The 26177-nt window shown below is 37.8% G+C and overlaps 1 protein-coding gene across 1 annotated transcript; it reads left to right on the top strand.

Annotated features, from left to right (window-relative positions):
* The first annotated feature begins 753 nt into the window (after nucleotides 1-753).
* On the top strand, nucleotides 754-12492 carry LOC110634270 (pleiotropic drug resistance protein 3). Its single transcript, XM_021783214.2, has 24 exons — nucleotides 754-1293; nucleotides 1373-1496; nucleotides 1593-1675; nucleotides 1766-1850; nucleotides 1934-2093; nucleotides 2586-2662; nucleotides 2946-2999; nucleotides 3111-3201; nucleotides 3355-3656; nucleotides 3734-4015; nucleotides 4123-4436; nucleotides 4559-4719; nucleotides 4801-4904; nucleotides 5380-5533; nucleotides 5622-5759; nucleotides 6227-6300; nucleotides 6520-6852; nucleotides 6947-7237; nucleotides 7530-7613; nucleotides 9369-9502; nucleotides 10169-10396; nucleotides 10756-10927; nucleotides 11489-11743; nucleotides 12197-12492. Exons 1-24 carry the CDS (start codon nucleotides 899-901, stop codon nucleotides 12461-12463), a joined length of 4362 nt encoding a protein of 1453 aa, XP_021638906.1. The 5' UTR covers nucleotides 754-898; the 3' UTR covers nucleotides 12464-12492.
* Nucleotides 12493-26177: the final 13685 nt, after the last annotated feature.

Here is a 26177-nt window from a genome sequence, read left to right as displayed (position 1 = left end):
ATTATATATACAGTATTCAATATATAATTGAAAATATATTTTTATTAAATGTATACTAAAATAAAATAAATAAAAATAAATAACATTAAAGTAAATTAAAATTTATTCAATATATAAAAAAGAGAGAAGACAAAGTATTTAATTTCATGTGACTACTTTTATAGTATAATTTTAAATTTTTTTATTAATTTTAAGATATATAATTCTTAAATTTTTGTAATTAAATAAAATAATTAAAAATTTAAAAATTATTAAATGAGAAATTTATAAAATTATTGAAATATATCTAATATTTTTAATTAGTTAGCCATAAAAATTATTATAACAATAATAATAGTAAAGATATTTAATAGTAATAATAATGGTAATAATTACTTGTATTGATTATTATAATTATTACATATAATAATTTCTATGTGATAAGAGTTACGTGCTAGCACTAAAGTTTAGAATGATATATGACAATAGTAAATAAAAACCTTTTTGATTTATTATGTTTTAAATTATCACATTGACAATAAAAAGAAAAAAACTTTCCTGCTTTATATATATATATACACACATATACATAGCGCAAGGTCAGGTTGCTGACCTATTGGGAAAAAGACAATGCAGTTGAATTCTGGTGTATAACTTAATTGATCTTGCCTCCTTAAATTCAATAATGTTTTACTCTTTGTATATGAACCAGATTTACAATAAACAATTTACGTCTAAGGAATATGTGTTCATCTGATAATAATTTTAATTATGCCTACAGGAGGCCATTTGCTTGCTGCAACATGTATGTGACGCATTTGCTTGCCGCAACATGTGTGTGACGCATTTCCTTGCCTCATCAACTCCCTCCTCACTCTTTGAATATAATGCACCCAAAGATAGATGAGCTTGTGCAACAATGGCAGCTCAGCTGGTAGGCCCTGAAGAGATAGAGTCCCTTCGGACTGAGTTAGCGGAGTTAGGAAGGAGCATAAGGTCATCATTCAGAAGTCACGCGTCAAGTTTCCGCAGTATTTCATCAGCGCTCTCTGACCATCAAACCCAAGAAGGCGAAGAAATTGAGTTGCAATGGGCTGCAGTAGAGAGATTACCCACCTTCAGACGGATTACCACTGCTTTATTTGAGGAAACAGATGGCGCATGTGAAAATGGAGATGCCAGTAAAGGGAAGAAAATTGTTAACGTTGCCAAACTGGGAGCTCAGGAGAGGCATATGTTCATTGAGAAACTCTTCAAACACATTGAGCATGATAATCTGCGATTATTGCAGAAGCTTAGAAAACGGATTGACAAGTAAACTTTCTATTTACCCTTTCGAAGGAGAGACACATAGTACTCTGTTGTTGTATTTACTTGTCTTTATGTTTTCCAGAGTTGGTGTACAGTTGCCCGCTGTGGAAGTGAGATACAGAAATCTTTCTGTTGAAGCAGAGTGCAAAGTCGTTCATGGCAGCCCTCTCCCCACTCTTTGGAACACTGCTAAGGGTATCCTTTCTGTAAGTAACAAGAATAAATAAATCTTTCATCTCGTGACACCGCTTCCTTCCCAATTTGCAGCTGCTAATTCCATTTGAGCTGTCTGCTTGTGACAGGAATTTGTCAATCCGCCATGGTCCAAACAAGAAGCCAAGATAAGCATCCTTAAAGATGTTAGCGGCATTATTAAACCGAGAAGGTAAACTTAGATCTTGATCTGAACAAGTTCAATTAATTGATACTTTCTAAAAGATGTCAGTATTAAAAGGGGTTATTTTCTTTGTTGCAGGATGACTTTATTGCTTGGCCCTCCAGGCTGTGGCAAAACGACATTGTTGTTGGCGCTCTCTGGGAAACTGAGCCATTCTCTTAAGGTTTTCTTAATTATAGATACAAAAGGTTAAAAAGCCCTTGTTGGAACAAAATAAAGTTACTTATGTATTATTCACTCAAACAGGTTACAGGGGAAATATCTTACAATGGTTACAGATTGGAAGAGTTTGTTCCTCAGAAAACCTCAGCTTATATAAGCCAATTTGATATGCACATTCCAGAGATTACTGTCAGGGAAACAATTGATTTTTCTGCTCAATGTCAAGGCATAGGAAGCCGAGCAGGTAAGCATTCATGTGGTACACTGTTGGTAGTTTGGTTGTACAAATGGATGGGAAATTCTTACCGAGATCAGGTTTACTATGGACTCAAGACATAAATATGTAGGACTCATCCTATCATACATCTTATATAAGAAAAATCTAAAATGGATAAACATTTGGAAAATATAGAGGACCCACTTGGGTCCATAGTAAACTGGTCTAACTAAGAAAAAACATTTTTATTAAATATCTGTCCACTTTCCTTAATTTGGTTTAACCAGAGGTCCGTGCAAGCCATTCTTTGAGTATCGTTTTGTACTTGACGAGAATTAAAGTGGCTTGCGCATGGTAGCCTTCTATAAAGCCAAGAAGGGAAGTGGACAGAGGGTCATATTATGAAGGCTAATATATGTTTTTCCCTGTTAATCTTCCCAAATAAAATTCTCAACATGATGCTGCTGAATATCTTTTTCTTGATAAACGGTAAATTGTTGTTCTTGCATAAAATAAAAGACATCATGACAGAAGTCAGTAGAAGGGAGAAACAGGCAAGGATTGTTCCAGATCCTGATGTGGATGCTTACATGAAGGTAACCATTGAGCATGGCTTAGATTTTATGATTCCCTTCAAGGTCAAAAAGATCATGAAATTCAACATAAATTGCTCTCTGCCAATCTTGAATCTAGGAACACTATTTTTTTTTCACCTATCACACCGATGAGCTCTGTTTTGGCTTTTATGTTTTATTTGAAACTGAAATGAACCGAGTAAATGGTTTTCCATGCACAGTGCATTGCATCCCTTCCATGCCTATCTATGATTCCTCTATTTCACTGGTGTAACGTTAACTTTCATTCTCTTTCTTACTGCAGGCAGTATCAATTGAAGGACTGAAAAGTAATCTTCAGACAGACTACATTTTGAAGGTAGTGTACTCGGTTTATTTTATAGGGCTGATGCTTTCTACATTCTCTTTGCTCTTTGCTGAAACGTGGTCCATCTGGAGATATTTTCTTTACTGTTCCTCTTTCTTTCAGATTCTAGGACTTGATATTTGTGCTGACACAATGGTTGGAGATGCCATGAGAAGAGGTATCTCTGGTGGTCAGAAGAAAAGGTTGACTACAGGTGGTGCATGACTTCTCTTGTTTAGAGTGTTAAGTTGGGTTTCAGTTGAGACATCCTTTTCTTGATGCTATGCTGAATATAAGTCTTTAGGATATTGGTTGAACCCGATTGGCAATTGGCATCCATGAATTATTTCCTGTCTTCTTTTTGCAGGAGAGATGATTGTGGGACCTACCAAAGCATTATTCATGGATGAAATATCAAACGGCTTAGACAGTTCCACCACTTTCCAGATTGTATCTTGTCTTCAGCATTTGGTGCATATTACTGATGCTACTGCATTGATTTCACTTCTTCAGCCAGCACCAGAGACATTCGATCTCTTTGACGATGTTGTTCTGATGGCGGAAGGCAAGATTGTGTATCATGGCCCACGTTCTAACATTTGCAAATTCTTTGAGGACTGTGGATTCAGGTGCCCTGAAAGAAAAGGTGTTGCTGACTTCCTTCAAGAGGTAGCCTCTTAAGTTTCATGTCCATTTATTGCTAATAACTGAGAAAGAAGCTGTCTTACCTTTTTGTTCTGCTCTAGGTTATCTCCAGAAAAGATCAAGCGCAATATTGGTGCCGCACGGAACAACCTTACAGTTATGTTTCTGTTGACCATTTTGTTATGAAATTCGAAGAATGCCACCTTGGCCAGAAGCTAAACCAGATGCTCTCAAAGCCATTTGATAAGTCCGAAAGCCACAAGAGTTCTCTATCCTTTAGCAAATACTCGTTACCAAAATGGGAACTGTTAAAAGCTTGCACTAGGAGGGAATTTCTTCTGATGAAGAGGAATTCTTTTGTATATGTGTTTAAAACTACGCAGGTAGCTTCCCTAACGTCTGCAAAGCTTTTATGCTTAAAACTCACAGACAATCAGTTGATACATGGCCCTTTCCTATCTAAAATAGTCACTTAATTCTCTCCTTGCAGCTAGTGATCATTGCTGCAATAACGATGACAGTTTTGCTACGCACTAGATTGGCTGTTGATGTGCTCCATGCTAATGATTACATGGGAGCTATATTCTATGCACTGCTTCTATTAGTTGTTGATGGATTTCCAGAGTTGCAGATGACTGTTTCAAGACTCGCAATTTTCTATAAACAGAAAGAATTGTGCTTTTACCCTGCTTGGGCATATGTGATTCCTGCTACAGTCCTTAAAGTTCCACTTTCATTCTTGGAAGCTATTGTTTGGACTTCTCTTACTTACTATGTTATTGGTTTTAGCCCTGAGGCTGGCAGGTGAGTCCAGGCTCCAGTAAATATGGTGTCAATGAACTCCAGCTTCTTCACCAAGGATCACTCATCATTTTTAGGAACTCTATCTAATTATCTTCTCGTGCCCATTTTGTTGTGTTTCTCAGGTTCTTCCGCCAGCTTCTTCTACTTTTTGTGATACACCTGACATCAGTATCCATGTTTCGTCTTATTGCCTCAATCTGCCAAACCATGGTTGCTTCAACAACAATTGGCAGTCTCTTCATAGTGACATCTTTAATGTTTGGTGGTTTCATAATCCCAAAATGTAAGTTCTCTTATAGCTCTTCTCTTTTCAATAGAATTTTCAAGGAAAAATTTTGCTTGACTGTTACTTTTGAAATTGCAGCCTCTATGCCTGCTTGGTTGGACTGGGGATTTTGGCTTTCCCCACTGACGTATGGGGAGATAGGATTGTGTGTGAATGAGTTTCTTGCTCCTCGGTGGCAAAAGGTAACATTCTAACTTCTCAACCAAAGCACACTGCACAACAGCATGGCGTTACCATTGCTTCAGGAAGACAAGATTTAGGCATTCCATTTTATTTACGATAATTGGTTAGTTTTATGGAAAAATAACCAAGTTCCAGAAAGACACGTACTAGGCATAGATTGCAACTGTATAGATGCTTTTGTCTATTTCGAAGACATTCTTATGTTTTCTCATCTGCCACCTGGCATCATACAATGAAAATTCAGCTCACAATTGAACCAGAAACTTGAAAATGTTTCTCAAATAGATCATGAAAATTTTAGCATAATGCTAAAGTGAGCACTCTCTCTATTTCTCTCTAATTAACTTCCTTTCCTTCTACTCATTAATCCACGAGGAGATTGGAGGTGAAGATTCTATTCCTATTTCCTGTCGGTTATCACTATTCGCTTACTTGATGCTGAAAAGTTCATTTTCCTTTTAATTCTGTTCACAGATCGTCTCAGGTAACACAACCATAGGGCAACAAACGCTAGAAATCCGAGGACTAAACTATCATGATTACTTTTACTGGATATCTGTCGGGGTCCTAATAGGGTTCACAGTTCTTTTCAACATTGGTTTTATTTTGGCATTAACCTTCTTGAAACGTAAGTTCATCTTCCACTACTTGGTAGCACTGTATATAAAAATATGCAACATGTCCATGCTAATTGAACATAATTGATACTCAAGCAGCTCCTGGAAGATCTCGTGCAATTATTTCTTATGACAAATACCATCAACTGCAAGGAAAAATAGATGATAGTGATCGTGTCGACATAGACAGGAGACTCAATGATGGTAATCCTATACCTAACACTGGGGCGAAAAAAGGTAACCATGTTTTCATATTCTTATCGCCAATTCTGATTAGAGAACATTAGAACAATAGGTTCTGGTAGACATGGGCGCTCTCTGCTTCAGGGCTAAAACCAGAATTGGACCGAAGGACATCCTTCACTTCCGTTTTAATTTTGTTTCAGGTTCAATTTGGTTTGGTTTGTCTGGTTTGATCTGATTTGAGAAATCCAACAGTCAATTTTTTTTTTTAATTTTAAAGTGAAATTTTTTTTGGCTCAAAATCAGACCAAACTAGTTCAAATTATTCAAAACTGCTTTGTCTGGCTTTGGTCAAACTCAAATTTGATCAGTTTCTATCCTACTCCAATCCAATTTTAACCAATTCAGTCACAGTCCAAACCCAGACCGGGCCATGTCTAGGTTAAGGTTTTCCTGTCTATTTGTGGTATTTCTCACCATATGCCTTTTTTTCTAAGTGGTGCTATTAATCAATGTTGCAGGAAGGATGGTTTTACCTTTTGAGCCCCTTGCGATAACATTTCAGGATCTGCAGTACTATGTTGACACCCCTTTGGTAATCATGACAAATTTAATCTTTTCTTTAATTCTGAATTAATTATGAAGTATAGGATTTTTACCTGTTAATGTATGTGCTCTGATCTTTATTCTGTTCTATTATTGATCATTATAATTACTGATGTTGATTTGAAAGCTTAATAAATATCAAATTTTCAAAAAAAAAAGTTAATGAAGTATAGGAAGAAAAAATTGAAAGTCCCATCCCTTCTCTTAGGAAATGAGAAAACGAGGTTATGCACAGAAGAAGCTTCAGCTGCTTTCTGACATTACTGGCACATTTAGACCTGGTATTCTGACAGCATTAATGGGTGTTAGTGGAGCTGGAAAAACCACTCTTATGGACGTTCTCTGTGGAAGGAAAACTGGTGGTAATATCAATGGAGAGATTAGAATTGGTGGCTACCCAAAGGTTCAGGATGCATTTGCCAGAATATCAGGTTACTGTGAACAAACCGACATACATTCCCCACAAATTACTGTAGAAGAATCCGTGGCATATTCTGCCTGGTTGCGACTCCCATCTGAGATCGATCGAAAAACTAAATCTGTGAGATATCTTTTCTGAAGCTGGCGTAGTAATTCTATACTGGAACTAATTATTACTGAATTGCACTGAAGTTTGTTTGCAACTTTTCTTGCAGGAGTTTGTTAATGAAGTCCTTGAGATTATTGAGCTTGACGGAATTAAAGATTCTCTAGTAGGATTGCCGGGAATTAGCGGTTTATCGCCTGATCAGCGTAAACGACTGACTATAGCTGTGGAGTTTGTTGCCAATCCCTCTATCATATTCATGGATGAGCCCACAACAGGTTTAGATGCCAGAGCAGCTGCAATTGTTATGAGAGCAGTGAAAAATGTGGTTGAAACAGGAAGAACAGTTGTCTGCACAATCCATCAGCCAAGCATTGACATCTTCGAGGCATTTGATGAGGTAAACTACGTGCATAACTTAATTCCTTCGCGAGAGTGCAACACACAAACCCACAAACCTAGTGCCAAATCATCTTGCTAGGACACCATTGGCATGTAGATCTCTATTTTTTGTAACGGACATTTAACTGCAAGCAGTGAACTCATGTACCTTTCTGCAAAAGATGGAATTATTCTATTTTTTGAATATTGGTTTCGTAAAGGTTGTCCTGTATATAGGTTACATAAGAGAGACGGTGCATGCCAGATACAAATGGTATAATTGCAGTTTAATGCATCTGATTCTCTTGCAGTTGATTCTATTGAAAATTGGAGGACGCATTATCTATTCTGGGCCACTGGGGCAGCACTCAAGCAGAGTTATTGAATATTTTGAGGTCAGTTGTGCTACAACTGTTGTTATTTCCCGACACCATCTTTTTCCGGATACAATATTTCTACTTGCTGACAAAACTTTTGTTGGTATTTGAAAGAAGAAAAACAAAACACAAGAAACTAAAACTGCATAAGTTACAGAAATGGAGAGGAGAAAACAGAGTTAAGTTGCAGGAATATGAAATTTCTCACTCTCACTCATTCTCATTCATTTCCAGCAATATATATAAAGAGAACATCAAGTACATTACTGTTTTATATCAGCTTTACCATACCTTCTTTATAAAGCTTTTCTACCTACTAAAACAGGCAGCCATACTTCTAAAATCAAAAAGCTAGACTAAGTAAAATAATCGAAAAAACAAATCCTGCATAGTGTGACAGCAAAATGTCACAACCTTCATCACTCCTCCTTGGAATTTTTGTTGGAAACACTAAGGCCACTCTTTAATGTTTCAAGTTTCAGAAAATCAAACTTAGATGCAAGAGAGTTGGACCACCAGTTCTCCTTTCCATAAATTCCAAGAGAATACACCGCTGCTGGATGAAAACCTCCTCCTTGAGAGTAACTCTTCATCAAGACCATACTAAGATTTCTTCATATGACTTTCTTCAAGTTCTTTTTTTGCTCTTCCTTCATCAATAAAAAAACTTACAAATAATAGATCATGGCCCTCAACCAATTCTCTTTGCAGTTTTTGGACTTGCTAAGGTCCCTCAAAGAACTTTTCTGCAGATTATGGACAGGCAGAGGTCCCTTCCAACATATTTTGCAGTTTTTTTTTTTTTTTGGACATGCTGGACCCTTCAATCTCACCAATTTAAAGACTTGTTGGTCTCTTCAACATTTTCAGTTTTAAGACTTGTTGGCCTCTCAAAGTTTATGCAGTTTATAGACACGCAATGGTCTCTCCAACATGATTTTTTTCGTTTTTCCAGTTTAGAGACTTGCTGATCTTTGCATGATAAGAAAATTCAAAGCTTTTCACCCTTGAGAATGGACGAAATGGTGCTTGAATAAGCCACCATTGTTGAAGTAAGAGACTCAAGCAATATATCAACATAACAGAAAACAAAGATTCAATGTCTCTTAAAATATAATCTCCCTCTCTTAAATAACAAGGAAGACACACTTTAAATCTCAAAAACATTAAACACATGTTTCTCAAAAACTTCTTGCACATAACCTTTTAAAAGACTTCATTTCTTTTTTTGACAATAAAAAACATATTTTTCTGTTACCAGAATTTGATTTAAGAAGACACACATGAACAACAATGCAGAAGCCATGCTTCTACTTGAAACTCACACTCTTTCTTTTTCATTTTCTTTCTCTTTCTCATGTTTGAATGGACCCTAAGAAAAAAGTTCTAGTTTTTCCTCTCAAACTCACAGTCCCTCAAAGGTCATTTAGCTTTTATACCACTTGTTGGTATTTGAAAGAAGATAAACAAAACACAAGAAACAAAAACTGCATAAGTTACCGAAATGGAGAGGATAATTAAAACAGAGTTAAGTTGCAGGAATATATATAAAGAGAACATCAAGTACATTACTGTTTTACATCAGCTTTACCATACCTTTTTTATAAGCTTTTCTACCTATTAAAACAGGCAGCCATACTTCTAAAATAAAAAAGCTAGACTAAGTACAATAATAAAAAAACCAAATCCTGCATAGTGTGACAGCAAAATGTCACAACCTTTATCAACTTTATGTTTCAATCTTGATTCCATTTCTTTGATTTTCTTGCATAGAATGTTCCTGGGGTGCCTAAGATTAAGGACAATTATAATCCAGCAACATGGATACTAGAAGTTACTTCTACATCTGTAGAGACTGGACTTGGAGTAGATTTTGGAAGAATTTATGAGCAGTCCTCCTTGTACAAGTAAGTGCAAACTACTACGATGCTCTGTGCTCATCCATTATTGCAAGTATAATGAATTTAAGGTCTTTATTTTTAATATTAGTCGCTTGGTTTATGTTTGCCCAGACTAGGTACTTAAAATTGGCTGAACATGTATAAGAACTAGGTGAAATTCAATCTATGTAAAATCCCTCTTTTTATATTATATTGTCCACTTCAATTTTAAAAGTCATCATTTTGTAACTACAATAAAATTAAATTAGTTCATTTATTACATAAATAAATTAAAGATGCACTCATTATAATAAAAATAAAAATATTTAAATAAGATGTTGCCAAGGGTTATAACCTATTAAATAATTTTAACATATTAAAAGTCCTTTTATAAGTACAATAAAATTAAATTAGCTCACTTGTGGGTTTTCAATTTGAGCTCTAATTTATATTAGCATTTACTAATCTATTAAATAACTTTAACATATATGAAAATTTTAAAATGACATGTGTAAGAAAAAAAGAGTGATACTTCACAACATTTTAGTATTCCTTTTTTTATAACTTGGCTTTATAATATTTATATCATATAGAGAGATATATAGATGTAGATGTCTTTGTCTTTGTCTTTGTCTGCTTTGAGCTCCTTAAAAACTCACGAGTGATGGAAACTTTCTTGCTCTTTGACGGCAGGGAGAACAAAGAACTAGTTAAGCAAATGAGTTTACCAACTCCTGGTTCAAAGGAATTGAATTTTGCTACCCGTTTTCCACAAAACGGATGGGAGCAATTCAAAGCTTGTTTGTGGAAACATCAATTGTCATACTGGCGAAGTCCTTCATATAATCTGACTCGCATTGTTTATATGATGGCCACATCTATCCTATTTGGCGCACTGTTCTGGCAGCATGGAAAGAAAATGTTAGTGGATAGATACGTTCTTTTTTCTTATTTATGTCATAAATCAGGGAAATGAAGTCTCTAATCTTGTTTCTGTTAAAATATATTAGCTTTAATAAAACCAAATAACTAAAATTGAACCAGCTTTCCTACTCCCTTTTTCTGCCCATTGATTAAAAAAGAAAAAAAAAATCATTTTTATGAAGATTTTTCATTTTAAGAAAGTAATATCGGTTGTACAGTCAAACCATTTTCTAAATGAGATATTTTTAGTGTTACCAATGAAAACTTATTATTGGTGGTGTTGTTTCTTCTTCTTCTTCTTCTTCTTCTTCTTCTTCTTCTTCTTAACACTAATACTACTATTATTATTATTGCAGAAACAACCAGCAAGACCTGTTCATTATGCTTGGTTCAATGTACATTGCAGTAATCTTCTTTGGCATAAACAATTGCTCAACAGTCTTACCATATGTTGCTACAGAACGAAGTGTTCTATACCGCGAAAAATTTGCAGGAATGTATTCTCCGTGGGCATATTCTTTTGCACAGGTTCAGATAGTTCCTAAAAACCGGTTTTATTTCATTCTTGAGAATTTTGTCGAGAAATTGAATATCAAGTCATACCCTAAAAAAAATTTGAAAACAACTAACTTTGCTTGATTTAATCATCCTTTTGTGAAGTTTATGCCACAGCTGAGGTAAAATAAGTACAGGAAGCCCAGTAAACATGAAAATTTTCATGAAATAATTTCAATTATTTTGAAGTATTCTAAGTGTCGTTTCCATTATTTATGGAGCGTATCCTCATCCCAGAAGAAAAGAGTCGACTAACATAAATGCCTAAATAACACCACCATAATCAAGGTGCAGAACCAAAAATAAGCAGAAAGATTCCTTTTTCTTTGCTTTCAAATTTTATTTTTTTTGGGATGCATAGATAACATATGAAAACTTTTCCATCTGAACTAGGTTACCCAGAAGGTAAAAGCCTCACAGCTAAGTTTGCTCATTTGAAGCAAATCTAGAAAATTACATTTTAGAACTTTTTAAGATTCTGTTCACATTTATACTTATTTATTAGTTTCAGTAACTTGGTATTTTGTTTTGTAGGTGCTAGTGGAGGTACCATATTTATTCATTGTAGCGATTATTTACGTCGTCATCGTATATCCTATGGTTGGTTACTCCATGTCTGCCTACAAGATATTTTGGGCATTCTATGCCATGTTCTGTACATTGCTATGTTTCAATTACCTGGGAATGCTGCTAGTATCATTGACACCAAATATTCAAATTGCTTCTATTCTAGCATCATCTGCATACATAATGCTGATTTTGTTCTCCGGATTCGTTGTGCCAAAACCAGTAAGCTTTCAGATCATCAAGCTATAGTACCAAATTTATATATTTATGGTATTTCCAAGGGGAATTCCCTCTACTTCAAGTACGTTAAACTTCACCGTAGTAAGCAAAGAAGCATATTTTAGGATATGTGCATACATCTTTGAATATCTATTACATCTTCAATACTGTAAAGGGTAAAGATGGTCAGATTCTGAAATTGCCCTATCAGGTTTCAATATTTAAAAGAATCGGATATATACCTTAAATAATAGGTACATGAGACCAGTAACAGGAAGATTTTGTCACAAACTATGATGCAATATTGATAAGTGGAATAATGTATTGTAATGAATTAGGCAGTATACAATTGAACAAAATTGAATTAACCAGGTTATCAAATTGTAATGATTTTATGTTAATGAACTATTAAAGACAGAAAATTGACTGAATAATGGTGCTTTTTACTTCTTGCAGCGTATCCCCAAGTGGTGGCTTTGGCTGTATTATCTTTGTCCCACCTCTTGGATACTAAATGGCATGCTTACCTCACAATTTGGAGATGTAAACAAAGAAATATCAGTGTTCGGTGAGAACAAAACTGTAGCTGTTTTTTTAGAAGATTACTTTGGCTTTCACCACAACTTTTTGGGAGTTGTTGGTGCTGTACTCATCATCTTCCCCATTGTCTCTGCTTCTCTTTTTGCATATTTTATAGGAAAGCTGAACTTCCAGAGAAGGTAAATAAATAAAAATTTATTTTATTGATCAAATGCTCTTGTTGAAAGGAAGAAAAAGAAATATATTTAAAGTCGAATCATGCTTTTGGGTTCGATGTTACTTTGGTGTCTTACAAATCACAATTACGTGCTTAGCTTTTCATTAACGCTTAAAGCCAATAACCCATGCTTGAAGGGAGAGAGATGCCTGTCAATATTCTCTGTCAAAATCCTTTTTGTGTCTCATCATTCCTGCTGAACAAACATGGCAAGCAGTTCTTTGATTCTTTTGTATCCCCATAAACATTTTTAAAAACTGGCCTGAATGTGTCATTTCCATGAATTTTGTCTTTGGCTTCTATTAGCCTCTTTGACAATACATGTGCATCTGTCCGAAATAATCTGGCACAATGATTTTGAGCTTGTTGACCAGACGATAATGGCCAACCGCCATTCAAACATATATACTCAGATTCACTTTTATGATTCAAGACATAGAAAAACAGCTGCCACCATTGCTTTGGTTTCTCGCTTTTCTTAATACAAAAAAGCACGTTAAACCATTACAGATAACAAACTAAACTTGGATCTTGGAAGCTCCATAAGGCTCTTGATACCAGAACATCAACTCCTCCATTCTTACCCAAAATTCCAAACCGTTCTGAGGAAGCAGGAATGCAGCTTCATGGTAGAAACCATTTTCTCAAGAAGGAATAAAAGGTGGGTTTTTTAGACCTTCCAGACAAAATAAGGCCCAATACACCAACAGTTTCTAAACCATTAGGTTTGTTGGATGATGTGATATCCACACCTTTTCATTTACAGAATGCTGTTAAAGGAAAGGAACAAATATTATTCAAGTGCTGCCACAGCATTAACGCACAAGGGAGGAGTTGGAGAAAGAGTAGTAACAGTGAATAGGTTAAACATTCTAGTGATTCAGCCTAATCTAATATTCCATTACAAGTTTCCGTCCAATCATGCAACAACAAGTGGTGCTGCGAAACAGGTTCTATTCAAAATTGGTATACTCTGTTGCATGACAAGCTTAATCGATCAACTCCACAAAAACTAACCCTAAATTGAACCAGGAAAAACGGTAATCAAAGTCCAAACACTACAAAAAATTTTGGATTAGGAACCGATGGAATTAGTTGCTAATCCATTAAAGCCAATTGCTAATCGATTTAATGACTGATTTAGTAGGTTGCAAACTGAATCAGTTAAATTTATAACTTTGTAACTATTTTGTAAATTAGTTGCTTTTTGTAACTAATTTAACAACTAAAAAATTGATTCCTAATTTAAAAAAAAATATATAAAAGAATTAAATTTTTAAATAATAAATAAAAAAATTCAAATAAATAAATTTTTTAAAAAATTATTAAAATAATAAATTATTAATGAAAAATTAGCATTAAAAAACTAATATAAAAATATTATAAAAATGACTAATAATAACTATTAACAAAAATACTAACAAAAAATTATTTATAAAAATATATTTATAAGACAAATTATTAAAAAAATTACCATATATATAGTATAACGAAAAAATTGCTAAAAACTAATACTACACATAATTTATTAAAAAAATATATTTATACAAAAATTTTTATTTTATGTCAAAGAAAAAATAAATTAAAAAAGATAGGAAAGAAAATGATGATGAAAAAGGAAAAAAGATGAGAAAAAAAATTACAAAGAAAATAAATGAGAAAGAAAAAGATAATGAGAAAGAAAATAGATGAGAAAGAAAAAGATGACGGAGAAGAAAATATATGAAAAAGAAAAAAATGATAAAGATGAATATAAATGAGAAAAAAAGATGAAGAAAATAGATTATATAGAAAATAAAAAATAATGAATAAAATAAATGATAATGAGAAATATGATAAAGAAAATGAGAGAGAGAGAGGGGGTAGAAGGGAATGAATGTCACGACCCAACCTATGGGCCGGACCGGCACTAGGACCTGGGCCAGCCTAAAGCCCCCGAGGCCCGTAGTAAGCCTAACTGTTCATTTACCCAATTCTAAGGCCCATTTGGGCCCAATTTCAAGAAAACAAACGGACAGAGTCCGGCCATAAAATGAACTTTCCAACGGGGAGTTTTTGACTCACCCGATCTCTAAACACAATATATAGTCATTTGGGGAGCTCAGCTCACCCTCCACATACTCATCAACATAAAAATAAATGGGAGCTCAGCTCCCTCATCCAATCCATCAAACATGCATAGCATATTAAGTTTACAGGTCCCAAAATAATAATTTAGTTTACAGACCCAAATCAAATAAACATTTCTAACACATGCGAAAATTCTAAGATTTAACAAGTTTATACAAACAGTAATAATTGACCTGCGAGGGAGAAAGCAGGTTAACCTCAAAAAATATCCTCCTGTGGCCTGTAAAAATTTTTGAACAGGAGTGAGCATTCGACTCAGAGAGTAAAATATCAATTTTAACCATAATCCCTATAACTATCTAAAACTAATGCACCCTGTAGAGTGAAATGCAACATCAACAACATTTTCACATCATAACATTAAAAAGGTAATTTGGAGCACTCACACACCCTGTAGTATCAATCATAACATATGGGAGCTGATCCCTATCTGACTCTCTTAAATCCAACTTTGGTGCCGGTAATTACTCGGCTCGGACTTCCACTTAATAACCAAATTGAGGTCCCAGTAATTACTCAAGCGTGACTACCCCTCGAAGGATCGGGTCCCGGTGAATTACTCAAGCCGTGACTACCCCGTCCTATCCATAGTCCACACCACATCACACGCACGCCAACGCACGCTGCTTGCTCCAAATTACCACAACAACATCCATGGCACATCAACAGTTATAAATGCAACATAAATCGTGCCTAGAGTTTAACTACATAAATATATGCATATAAGTGATGCATGGGCATGCTTGAACATATAATAATATCGAAATTACAATTAAAATTAATATTCTACTCACAGACTTGACGACAATCACTTTGTGGCGGTGAGGCGGAGGAAGAAGGCATCGCTCACTGAAAATTTTATTACAATTATTTAATAAATTTGACTCAATACAAACAAAGAAAAAGACCAATACGTCCTAAGTCGTGCGAAAATCCGTGAGTCTCCCCTATACCTAGGATCTACCCAACCTGCAAAAGGGCTCAAAACACACTTCTATATTCACAATCCATATGTCCACAACTCAATCACATCACACAGCCCCTCCTGGGCCCACCAATTCAATCATCCATCACAACATGTAAAATTTCAATTTAGTCCCTATAATTGACCATTTTTGCATAAAGCGCCCAAATAAGCTCTAAAAATTCTAAAACTTTGCCCCGCGGTCCTTAGCAATATTATTAAGCTATTGCAAAAAGAATCATAATTTTCTAAGCTACCACGAATATTTTATGGATTTTTAATCCTATTCAAGCACTAGAAAATTACGAAAAAGCAAGGTTCGGGTTTACCTTTGCCAATTCCGACTTCGGGAACGCGCTCGGGACGTCTTACAATGGGGGGCTAGCCAAAACCTCGGTCCAATTCGGAGACTTTTCCGATAACAGTGTCTGGCGAATTTATGAACCGGTCAATCGCCGAATTTCCGCGAATCGAGGATACCTACACGAAGCCCATAACACGGGGGTTAGTACATAAATTTTTCAGAATTTTCTAAGCTCATTAAATGCTCGGAAAAACACTGTGAAGTTCCGTGGGACCCACCGAAAAACGGTGTCGGAAAAATTTGAAATTTATGCCGCCGCGAAGCTCTCGACGAGTGGAGCTTGCTGGTACCCTCGGTTTTCTAGTGGGATTCACGGTTTTCGAGAAATCTAGCCCAAAAGTCGAAATGGGCTAAAAACTTCCCGAGCAAAAATTGGACAAACCGCTCAATGGATTTCGGCGTTCTTGGTGTCTATGGAAAGCTCTCGCCGAGTAGATGATTTTAGACACAAGACCCGGTCCAATTGGTGGCCGGATCGGCCGGATTTTGGCCGGAGAAGCCGAAATGCCGCGCGCGCAGGGAAGGGGCGTTCGCGCGCGTTTTCGGCCGTTGTTTGGGGCGCGGCCAGTCAGTGGGACAGTGAGGCCGCCCGTGAGGTGGGGACGCAGGGAGGCGGTGGCCGTGGCGAGAGGAGGAGAAAAGAGAGAAAAGGGAGAGGGAACGTCGCGCGCGGGAGGAAGAAAAAGGGAAGAAGACCGGTCCGATTCGACCGGTCCGATCCGGTCCGGTTCGATTCGGCCGTTCGATTCGAAATACAGAATTTTGAATTTTTACTCTGCCTCGGGACCGAAAACGAGGTTCAAAAATTCTGAAAAGATTTCAGAAAACTCATAAAAATACGTAGACTCCAAATATATTTTTAGTTTTGCCACGTGGTCTTTAAATAAATTTTTAAAATTCATCAAAGTTTATATTTTCGAAAAATCGAACCCGATTTTTAAAATCCGAAAGATCTCAAAAAAATTTCTAAAATTTAAATAAAATTAAAATACCAAAATGCTCATAAAATTTAAAATTTTGGGGTGTTACATTCTTTCCCCCTTACAAGAAATTCGTCCTCGAATTTTACACAAAGCAGAATAAATCACATGATTATACATTGAACAGATAGGGGTACTTGCTACGCATGTCCCGTTCTGACTCCCAGGTGCACTCTTCCACTGACTGGCTCCTCCACAAAACCTTAACCATAGGGATCTGTTTGGATCTTAGCTGTCTTACTTGGTAGTCCACTATGGCTACAGGTTGCTCCTCAAATGTCAAGTTCTCTTTTAGCTCTATCACATCCGGCTGTAGTACATAAGAAGGATCTGGAATGTATTTCCTGAGCATGGAGATGTGAAACACGGGATGAACGTGAGAAAGGTTGGGGGTAGCTCTAACCGGTAGGCAACTGCTCCAACTCTATCCGTAACCTCAAAAAGTCCAATATACCGAGGTGCCAACTTGCCCTTCTTTCCAAATCTCATGACTCCCTTCATTGGAGAAACCTTCAGAAATACATAGTCGCCCACTGCAAACTCCACATCCCTTCGTGGGTGCATAACTCTTACGCCTCGAAAGTCAAGATCGTTCCTCGATTAAAGGAACTACCTCAAGTGTCTTGCACTAGGTCTACATCATGCACCTTCGCTTCCCATTTCTATCCAACACAGAGGAGACCTACACTTTCTTCCATATAGTGCCTCATAGGGTGCCATCCCTATCTTTGGAATGGTAATGCTTGTTGTAGGCAAACTCCACCAAAGCTAGTCGCTCATCCCATTGACCTCCAAAATCCAAGACACTCATGCGAAGCATGTCTTCGATGTTTGGATTGTCCTTTCTGTCCGTCTGTCATGCGAGGGTGGAAAGTCAGCATCTTGAAGTTCAACTGTGTGCCAAGTGCCTCCTGCAACTTTCTCCAAAACCGAGAAGTGAACTGGGGCCCTCTGTCAGATATTATGGAAGCCGGAACTCCATGCAATCTGACTATTTCTCGAATGTAGAGCCGGGCATACTGTGCCACAGAGTATGTAGTCTTCTGGGTAAGAAGTGAGCTGATTTGGTCAAGCGGTCTACAATTACCCATATCGAATCATATCCTCGCGTGGTACGAGGCAACCCAGTCACAAAATCCATAATGATCATTTCCCACTTCCATTCTGGGATAGGGAGCTCTTGCAGCTTCCCTGACGGTCTCTGGTGTTCAAACTTCACCTTCTGACAAGTCAAGCACTTGGACACAAAGTCTGCTATGTCTCTCTTCATGCCATTCCACCAATAGCTATCCTTCACATCATGGTACATCTTGGTGGAACCTGGGTGGACACTGTACAGTGTGTAGTGTGCCTCTCGCATGATTTCATTCCTGAGGTTGTCTACATCGGGCACACATATCCTAGAACCTTGTACTAGGGCACCATCATTGGCAAATCCAAACTCACCATCTTCACCTTACTGTACTCTTTCTATGATCTTCATCAATTGTTGGTCTCTGTGCTGGGAAACTCTAACTCTGTCCCTCAAGTCTGGCCTCACTGAAAAGTGAGCCAACAATACCCCCTCATAAGAAAGATCTAGGATTAAACCTTGATCCATCAACTCATGTACCTCCTGAATCAATGGTCTCTTCTCTACTGAAATGTGCGCCAAACTGCCAGAAGATTTTCTGCTCAAGGCATCTGCCACAACATTGGCCTTTCCAGGGTGGTACTGGATGGTGCAATCATAGTCTTTCAGATGCTCCATCCATCTCCTCTGTCTCAAGTTCAAGTCCCTCTGTTGGAAGATGTACTTCAAACTCTTATGGTCGGTGTATATCTCGCACACTTCACCATACAGGTAGTGTCTCCAGATTTTTAGTGCAAAGACTACAGCCGCCATTTCCAAATCATGGGTGGGGTAGTTACGCTCATGCCTCTTCAGTGCCTTGAAGCATAAGCCACTACCTTTCCATTATGCATCAAAACACACCCTAGGCCAACTCTGGAGGCGTCACAATACACGGTGTATCCTTCACCACTCACAGGTAGTGTCAACACAGGGGCAGTGGTTAGACACTCCTTAAGCTTCTGGAAACTCACCTCACAGTCATCTGTCCAAATGAATGGAACATTCTTCCTGGTCAACTTAGTTAGGGGAGCCGCTATCCTGGAGAAATCTTGTACAAAAAGCCTATAGTAGCCAGCTAAACCCAGAAAACTTCACACCTCAGTGACTGTTGTAGGCCTAAGCCAATCAGTTACAGCTTCAATTTTCTTGGGATCCACTTGAATGCCGTCACTAGAAACCACGTGTCCCAAGAATGAGATGCTTTCTAGCCAAAATTCACATTTTGAAAATTTGGCATATAGCTGGTGCTCCCTCAACGTCTGCAACACCATCCTCAAGTGCCACACGTGTTCTTCCTCGGTCCGAGAGTATACCAGAATGTCATCTATGAATACGATGACAAAACGGTCCAAAAATGGCTTGAACACCCTGTTCATCAAGTTCATGAAGCTGGTGCATTAGTGAGTCCAAAAGACATCACCAAGAACTCATAATGACCATATCTTGTCTTGAAAGCCGTTTTGGACACGTCCTCCTTCCTGATTCTCAACTGATGGTAGCCTGATCGCAGGTCCATCTTGGAAAAGAATCTAGCTCCTTGGAGCTGATCAAACAAATCATCGATCCGAGGAAGTGGATACTTGTTCTTCATAGTCACCTTGTTCAGCTATCTGTAGTCAATACACAACCTCAATGATCCATCTTTCTTTCTTACAAATAGCACAGGAGCGCCCCAGGGTGAAGTGCTCGGGCGTATGAAACCCTTGTCCAAAAGCTCCTGTAGTTGCTCCTTCAGCTCTTTCAATTCTGCTGGTGCCATCCTGTAAGGTGGCATTGATATGGGGTTTGTACCCGGCACAATATCAATGCAAAACTCTATTTCCCTTCCTGGTGGCAACCCTGGAAGCTCCTCTAGGAAGACATCCATAAATTCTCTGACAACAGGAACATTTTCCATGCTGACACCTTCTACAGATGTATCTCTCACCAATGCCAAATACCCTTGGCATCCACGCCTCAACATTTTTCTGGCACTAATTGCTGACACCAAGTTATATGGAGCTACGCTCCTGTCACCATCAAAGCTAAACTCTTCCACACCAGGTATGTGGAAATACACCTTTTTGTTCCTGCAGTCTAAAGTGGCATAATGAGTTGCCAACCAATCCATCCCCAAAATTACATTAAAGTCCATTACTGGTAGAGGAACCAAGTCTGCTGGGAGGATCTTTCCATCCACTACTACTGGGCTACCCGGAAAAACCATGTCTACATCTATGTTGTCATTAAGTGGGGTAGCTACCGACAAAGGACATTCTAAGGTTGTAGGGTTTCTACCCAACCTCATGGCAAACACAGGGGAGACAAATGAGTGCGTAGCACCCGGATCTATCAAAACACGAGCCTCGTAAGAACAGACCAGAAGAATACACCTGCGCATTTGAAGCTTGAGCATCCCGGTGGGTCGGTGAAAACTCGAGCTTGACCCCTACCCCGAGTGGCGTAACCCGACATCGACTTCTACCTCTCGACCGCCTCCAAATCCACGTCCCCCTTGTCCTCGGCCCTGTTGGCCACTGAACTGTCTGCCTGCCATGTTGGAAGCACCCGGATACAATTGTCGAGGAACATTCGCAACAGAACCTTGTGGCCCCATCTGTGGCACGCTGAACACGGGGCATTCTCTAGCAAAGTGACCTGGTTGGCCACACCTGAAGCATACTCCTGATCCCATCAAACAAGGTCCTGAATGTCCTCTTCCACACTGTGCACAAGGTGCCAAGGAGGATCCTGAACCAGACCCAGAACTGTTGTACCCCGAACTGTGACCACTGCTGGATCCGTACCCTGGTCTGAATCCTCGTGGTCTGTGTCTAAAACCACTTCTCTTGCTCCTACCCTTTCCTCTGTAATTACTCTGGCCACCACTATCCGGAGTACCCATTTGGGGAACACCTGAAGAACCCTCTGCTCTGTTTTTCTTTGCTCTTCCGCTGTCATCCACAGCATAGCTAATCTCAATCTGTCTGGCTCGATCAACCACCACATCAAAAGACTGACCAGACATCATGGCCAGGTTTGCATACCTCCTGTCAAGCCCCTTTAGGAACCTCTTCACCTTCATAGTTTCTGTAGCTACTGCTGTAGGGGCATATCTGCTCAATTCCAGAAATTCTGTAGCATATTCATCTACAGACCTGCCATTCTGTCTTAGGGCCTCAAAGGCCCACTGTTTCTGATCTCTGAAACTTTCTGGCACAAACCGATTGATGAACAGTTCCACAAACTGAGCCCATGACAAACCCTCCATCCGAGGTAACACGTAGTCATTCATCCATTGTCTAGGCATAGGCCCCATGACATGCTGCATACACTCTATCAGTCTCCTATCAGTCAACTGTAATTCTGTTCCTGCCTGTTTGCAGGAATCCAAAAACCGATATGCATCGTCTGACACATCATAAGTTCCAGGCACCAACTTCTTGAAATTAATTATCTGTTTATAAGGTTCCCCTCTTGGTGCGGTGGACTGCTGCTGCTGTGGAGGGTGTACCATATATTGCGCCATCATATCGATGGTTCTCTGCAGACCAGCTAGAGTAGCTGCCATGGGGTCCATGGGACCCTGTGCCATAAAAGACTGATCCTGTACTGGTGGTAGCTGCTCTTCTACTTGAGCAGCTCTAGGCCTCCTACCCCGCCTCCTCGGCGGCGCCTCATCTGTCTTGACACCTCGTCAGCACATCGGCTCGTGCGATGGCGGCTCTCACCTTCTACGCATTTTCCTGAAATTCAGCAGCATTAGCCCACAAAATTTAAAACTGCACATTACACAACTCTATAGACTCATATTTATACACAATATATGAAGCAGAAACTAGAAGTAAAGACGACAATGCAAGACGAATGTGGACCCTATTTTTCCGCATGTGACTCCTATTAGACTCTTCCCGATATTTTAGACAAACATTCCCTAAGAATCTGGAGCCTAAGCTCTGATACCACATCTGTCATGACCCAACCTATGGGCCGGACCGGCACTAGGACCTGGGCCAGCCTAAAGCCCCCGAGGCCCGTAGTAAGCCTAATTGTTCATTTACCCAATTCTAAGGCCCATTTGGGCCCAATTTCAAGAAAACAAACGGACAGAGTCTGGCCATAAAATGGACTTTTCAACGGGGAGTTTTTGACTCACCCGACCTGTAAACACAATATATAGTCATTTGGGGAGCTCAGCTCACCCTCCACATACTCATCAACATAAAAATAAATGGGAGCTCAGCTCCCTCATCCAATCCATCAAACATGCATAGCATATTAAGTTTCTGAGTCCCAAAATAATAATTTAGTTCTGAGACCCAAATCAAATAAACATTTCTAACACATGCGAAATTCTAAGATTTAACAAGTTTATACAAGCGGTAATAATTGACTGCGAGGAGAAAGCGAGTTAACCTCAAAAATATCCTCCTGTGGCTGTAAAAATTTTTGAACAGAGTGAGCGTTCGACTCGAGAGTAAAATATCAATTTTAACCATAATCCCTATAACTATCTAAAACTAATGCACCCTGTAGAGTGAAATGCAACATCAACAACATTTTCACATCATAACATCAAAAAGGTAATTTGGAGCACTCACACACTCTGTAGTATCAATCATAACATATGGGGTGATCCCTATCTGACTCTCTTAAATCCAACCTGGTGCCAGCGAATTACTCAGCTCGGACTTCCACTTAATAATCAAATCGAAGGTCCCAACGAATTACTCAAGCCGTGACTACCCCTCGAAGGATCGGGTCCCAGCGAATTACTCAAGCCGTGACTACCCCGTCCTATCCATAGTCCACACCACATCACACGCACGCCAACGCACGCTTGCTCCAAATTACCACAACAACATCCATGGCACATCAACAGTTATGAATGCAACATAAATCGTGCCTAGAGTTTAACTACATAAATATATGCATATAAGTGATGCATGGGCATGCTTGAACATATAATAATATCGAAATTACAATTAAAATTAATATTCTACTCACAGACTTGACGACAATCACTGTGGCGGTGAGGAAGAAGGTCTGCTCACGCCACCGACAATTTTATTACAATCATTTAATAAATTTGACTCAATACAAATAAAGAAAAAGACCAATACGTCCTAAGTCGTGCCGAAAATCCGGCAGAGTCTCCCCTATACCTAGGACCTACCCAACCTGCAAAAGGGCTCAAAACACACTTCTATATTCACAATCCATATGTCCACAACTCAATCACATCACACAGCCCCTCCTGAGCCCACCAATTCAATCATCCATCACAACATGTAAAATTTCAATTTAGTCCCTATAATTGACCATTTTTGCAAAAACTGCCCAAATAAGCTCTAAAAATTCTAAAACTTTGCCCCGCGGTCCTTAGCAATATTATTAAGCTATTGCAAAAAGAATCATAATTTTCTAAGCTACCACGAATATTTTATGGATTTTTAATCCTATTTAAGCACTAGAAAATTACGAAAAAGCAAGGTTCGGGTTTACCTTTGCCAATTCCGACTTCGGGAACGCGCTCGGGACATCTGACAATGGGGGGCTAGCCAAAACCTCGGTCCAATTCGGAAACTTTTCCGGTAACGGGTCTGTCTGGCCGGAATTTCGCAGACCCGGTCAACTGTCGAATTTCCGCGAGTCGAGGATACCTACACGAAGCCCATAACACGGGGGTTAGTACATAAATTTTTCAGAATTTTCTAAGCTCATTAAATGCTCAGAAAATCACTGCGAAGTTTTGTGGGACCCACCGAAAAACGGTGTCGGAAAAATTTGAAATTTATGTCGCCGCGAAGCTCTCGACGAGTGGAGCGTGCTGGTACCCTCGGTTTTCTCGTGGGATTCACGGTTTTCGAGAAATCTAGCCCAAAAGTCGAAATGGGCTAAAAACTTCCCGAGTAAAAATTGGACAAACTGCTCGATGGATTTCGGCGTTCTTGGTGTCTATGGAAAGCTCTCGCCGAGTAGATGATTTTAGACACAAGACCCGGTCCAATTGGTGGCCGAATCGGCCGGATTTTTGCCGGAGAAGCCGAAACGTCGCGCGCGCAGGGAAGGGGCGTTCGCGCGAGTTTCCGGCCGTTTGGGGCCGTGGCCGGGATGCTAGAGGCGCCGGCGAGGTGGGGACGCAGGGGAGGCGGCTGGCTGGCGGCAGGGGAGGGGAGGAGAGAGAAAAGAGAGAGAAAAGGGAGAGGAAACGTCGCGCGTGGGAGGAAGAAAAAGGGAAGAAGACCGGTCCGATCCGGTCCGGTTCGATTCGGCCGGTTCGATTCGAAATACAGAATTTTGAATTTTTACTCTGCCTCGGGACCGAAAACGAGGTCCAAAAATTCCGAAAAAATTCCAGAAAACTCAGAAAAATACGTAGACTCCAAATATATTTTTAGTTTTGCCACGTGGTCTTTAAATAAATTTTTAAAATTCATCAAAGTTTATATTTTCGGAAAATCGAACCCGATTTTTAAAATCCGAAAGATCTCAAAAAAATTCCTAAAATTTAAATAAAATTAAAATACCAAAATGCTCATAAAAATTAAAATTTTGGGGTGTTACAATGAAAATGAGTAGTGAGGAAATAAAATGATTAGTGGTTTATATAAGAGAATTAGTAATCGATTTTAGCAACTGATTGTCGTTCCTAATTTTTTTAAAAATTGAACAAGAATTTTTGGAGGAAAAATTTTGCAAATTGATTGCAAAAATCGTTGGTTGCTAATAGCAACGATTTCAACCAGTTGCAAAAATCAGTAATTATTAATAACCAATTTACAAATCAATTGCAAATCAAGAAAAGAATATAAAAAATTGGATGGGAATTTTTAGAGGAGAAATTTTGATTTTTGATCAATTGCAAAATCGGTTGTCCATAGCAACTGATTTCATTTAATTGTAAAATTTAGTTACTGTTAACAATTGATTCGTAAAGCGGTTACAAGTAAAAGAAAAAATTGAGTGGGAATTTTTTATGAGAAGATTTTGTAACTAATTTATAATTGATTATAAAAATCAGTTGCTATTAGTAACTGATTTAAGTTGGTTGTAAAAATCAATTACTAATAGCAAACGACAAATAATTAGTTGTAAATTTGAAGTTTAAAAAAAAACTTTAAATTTAGCAACCAATTTGCAAAATCAATTATTAATAGCACCTAATTTTAGCAATCAATTGCAAATCGATTGTTAATAGCAATCAATTTTTTGAACCGATTGCAAATCGATTATTAAATTTTAGAGTCAATTTAAATAATTTTCTAATTTAATAATCAATTCCTAAATCAGTTGCTGTTAGCTATTAATTTTTTAAATTGATTTTTAATAGCAATCAATTGGCAATCGATTTACCAACCAATTCTTGAATCAATTGCTAAATTTTTTAAAAATTAACTATTTTACTAAAAAAATTAAAATTATAAATCAGTTGCAAAATCAATTGTTAATAACAATTGATTTCATTTGGTTACAAAAATCGATTATAAAACCGATCGTTTTTTATAATGAAAAATTGAATTTACATGCAGACCATGCAATCTTGCTAAATTGAAATTATACCTATGGTGAATAAGTACATCTCTTATCGCTCTCAAACCGAAAGTCATGGCATTTGTCATCGGAGCAAGCATCCACAGCATATCACATCTTTTATTGAAGCATTGCAATCCCCATGCATCATTAGATGGATCAGGCCAATATCAATCCTCTAATTTTTGTTTTAGTTATCGTTTTGAGCTCCTTTTATATATATATATATATATATATATATATATATATATATATATATATATATGTATAACATTACTCTGGCAGCTAGTATCATCTAGGAAGTACAGCTTTTAATTGTATGGTCTAGATGGTAATATTTTTATCAAGTCAATTGTTATTTCATGTCACTTGAAATTTAAATATGTCTTCATAGATCCGACTCGAAAAATTTATGTTGCAATCTATTGGAATAGAAAAAGAGTATGGACCAATATAAATATTATAATATTTTATTATTTACCATAAATTTGTAAAATATTTAGAAAACACAAAAGTTTAAGAGTTCTTAGTGATTATATTTTATTCTTTTTGTGAAACTTTTCTACGGACATATAATTTACAACTGAACTAACTAAATCTCATATTATTTCTCTTC

Source organism: Hevea brasiliensis, chromosome 15 (assembly GCF_030052815.1).
Source record: "Hevea brasiliensis isolate MT/VB/25A 57/8 chromosome 15, ASM3005281v1, whole genome shotgun sequence".
NCBI lineage: Eukaryota > Viridiplantae > Streptophyta > Magnoliopsida > Malpighiales > Euphorbiaceae > Hevea > Hevea brasiliensis.
The sequence above is the reverse complement of the archived record's forward strand: the minus strand, read 5'-3'. Positions and strand labels throughout refer to the sequence as shown.

What these genes read in the sequence shown, in the direction of transcription:
- LOC110634270 (XM_021783214.2), top strand. Translation starts at nt 899, where the DNA reads ATGGCAGCTCAGCTGGTAGGCCCTGAAGAGATAGAGTCCCTTCGGACT. An exon ending in TTTAGCCCTGAGGCTGGCAG is followed by an intron (nt 4,437 to 4,558) that starts GTGAGTCCAGGC and finishes TGTGTTTCTCAG; the next exon opens with GTTCTTCCGCCAGCTTCTTC. An exon ending in GAGCAGTCCTCCTTGTACAA is followed by an intron (nt 9,503 to 10,168) that starts GTAAGTGCAAAC and finishes CTTTGACGGCAG; the next exon opens with GGAGAACAAAGAACTAGTTA.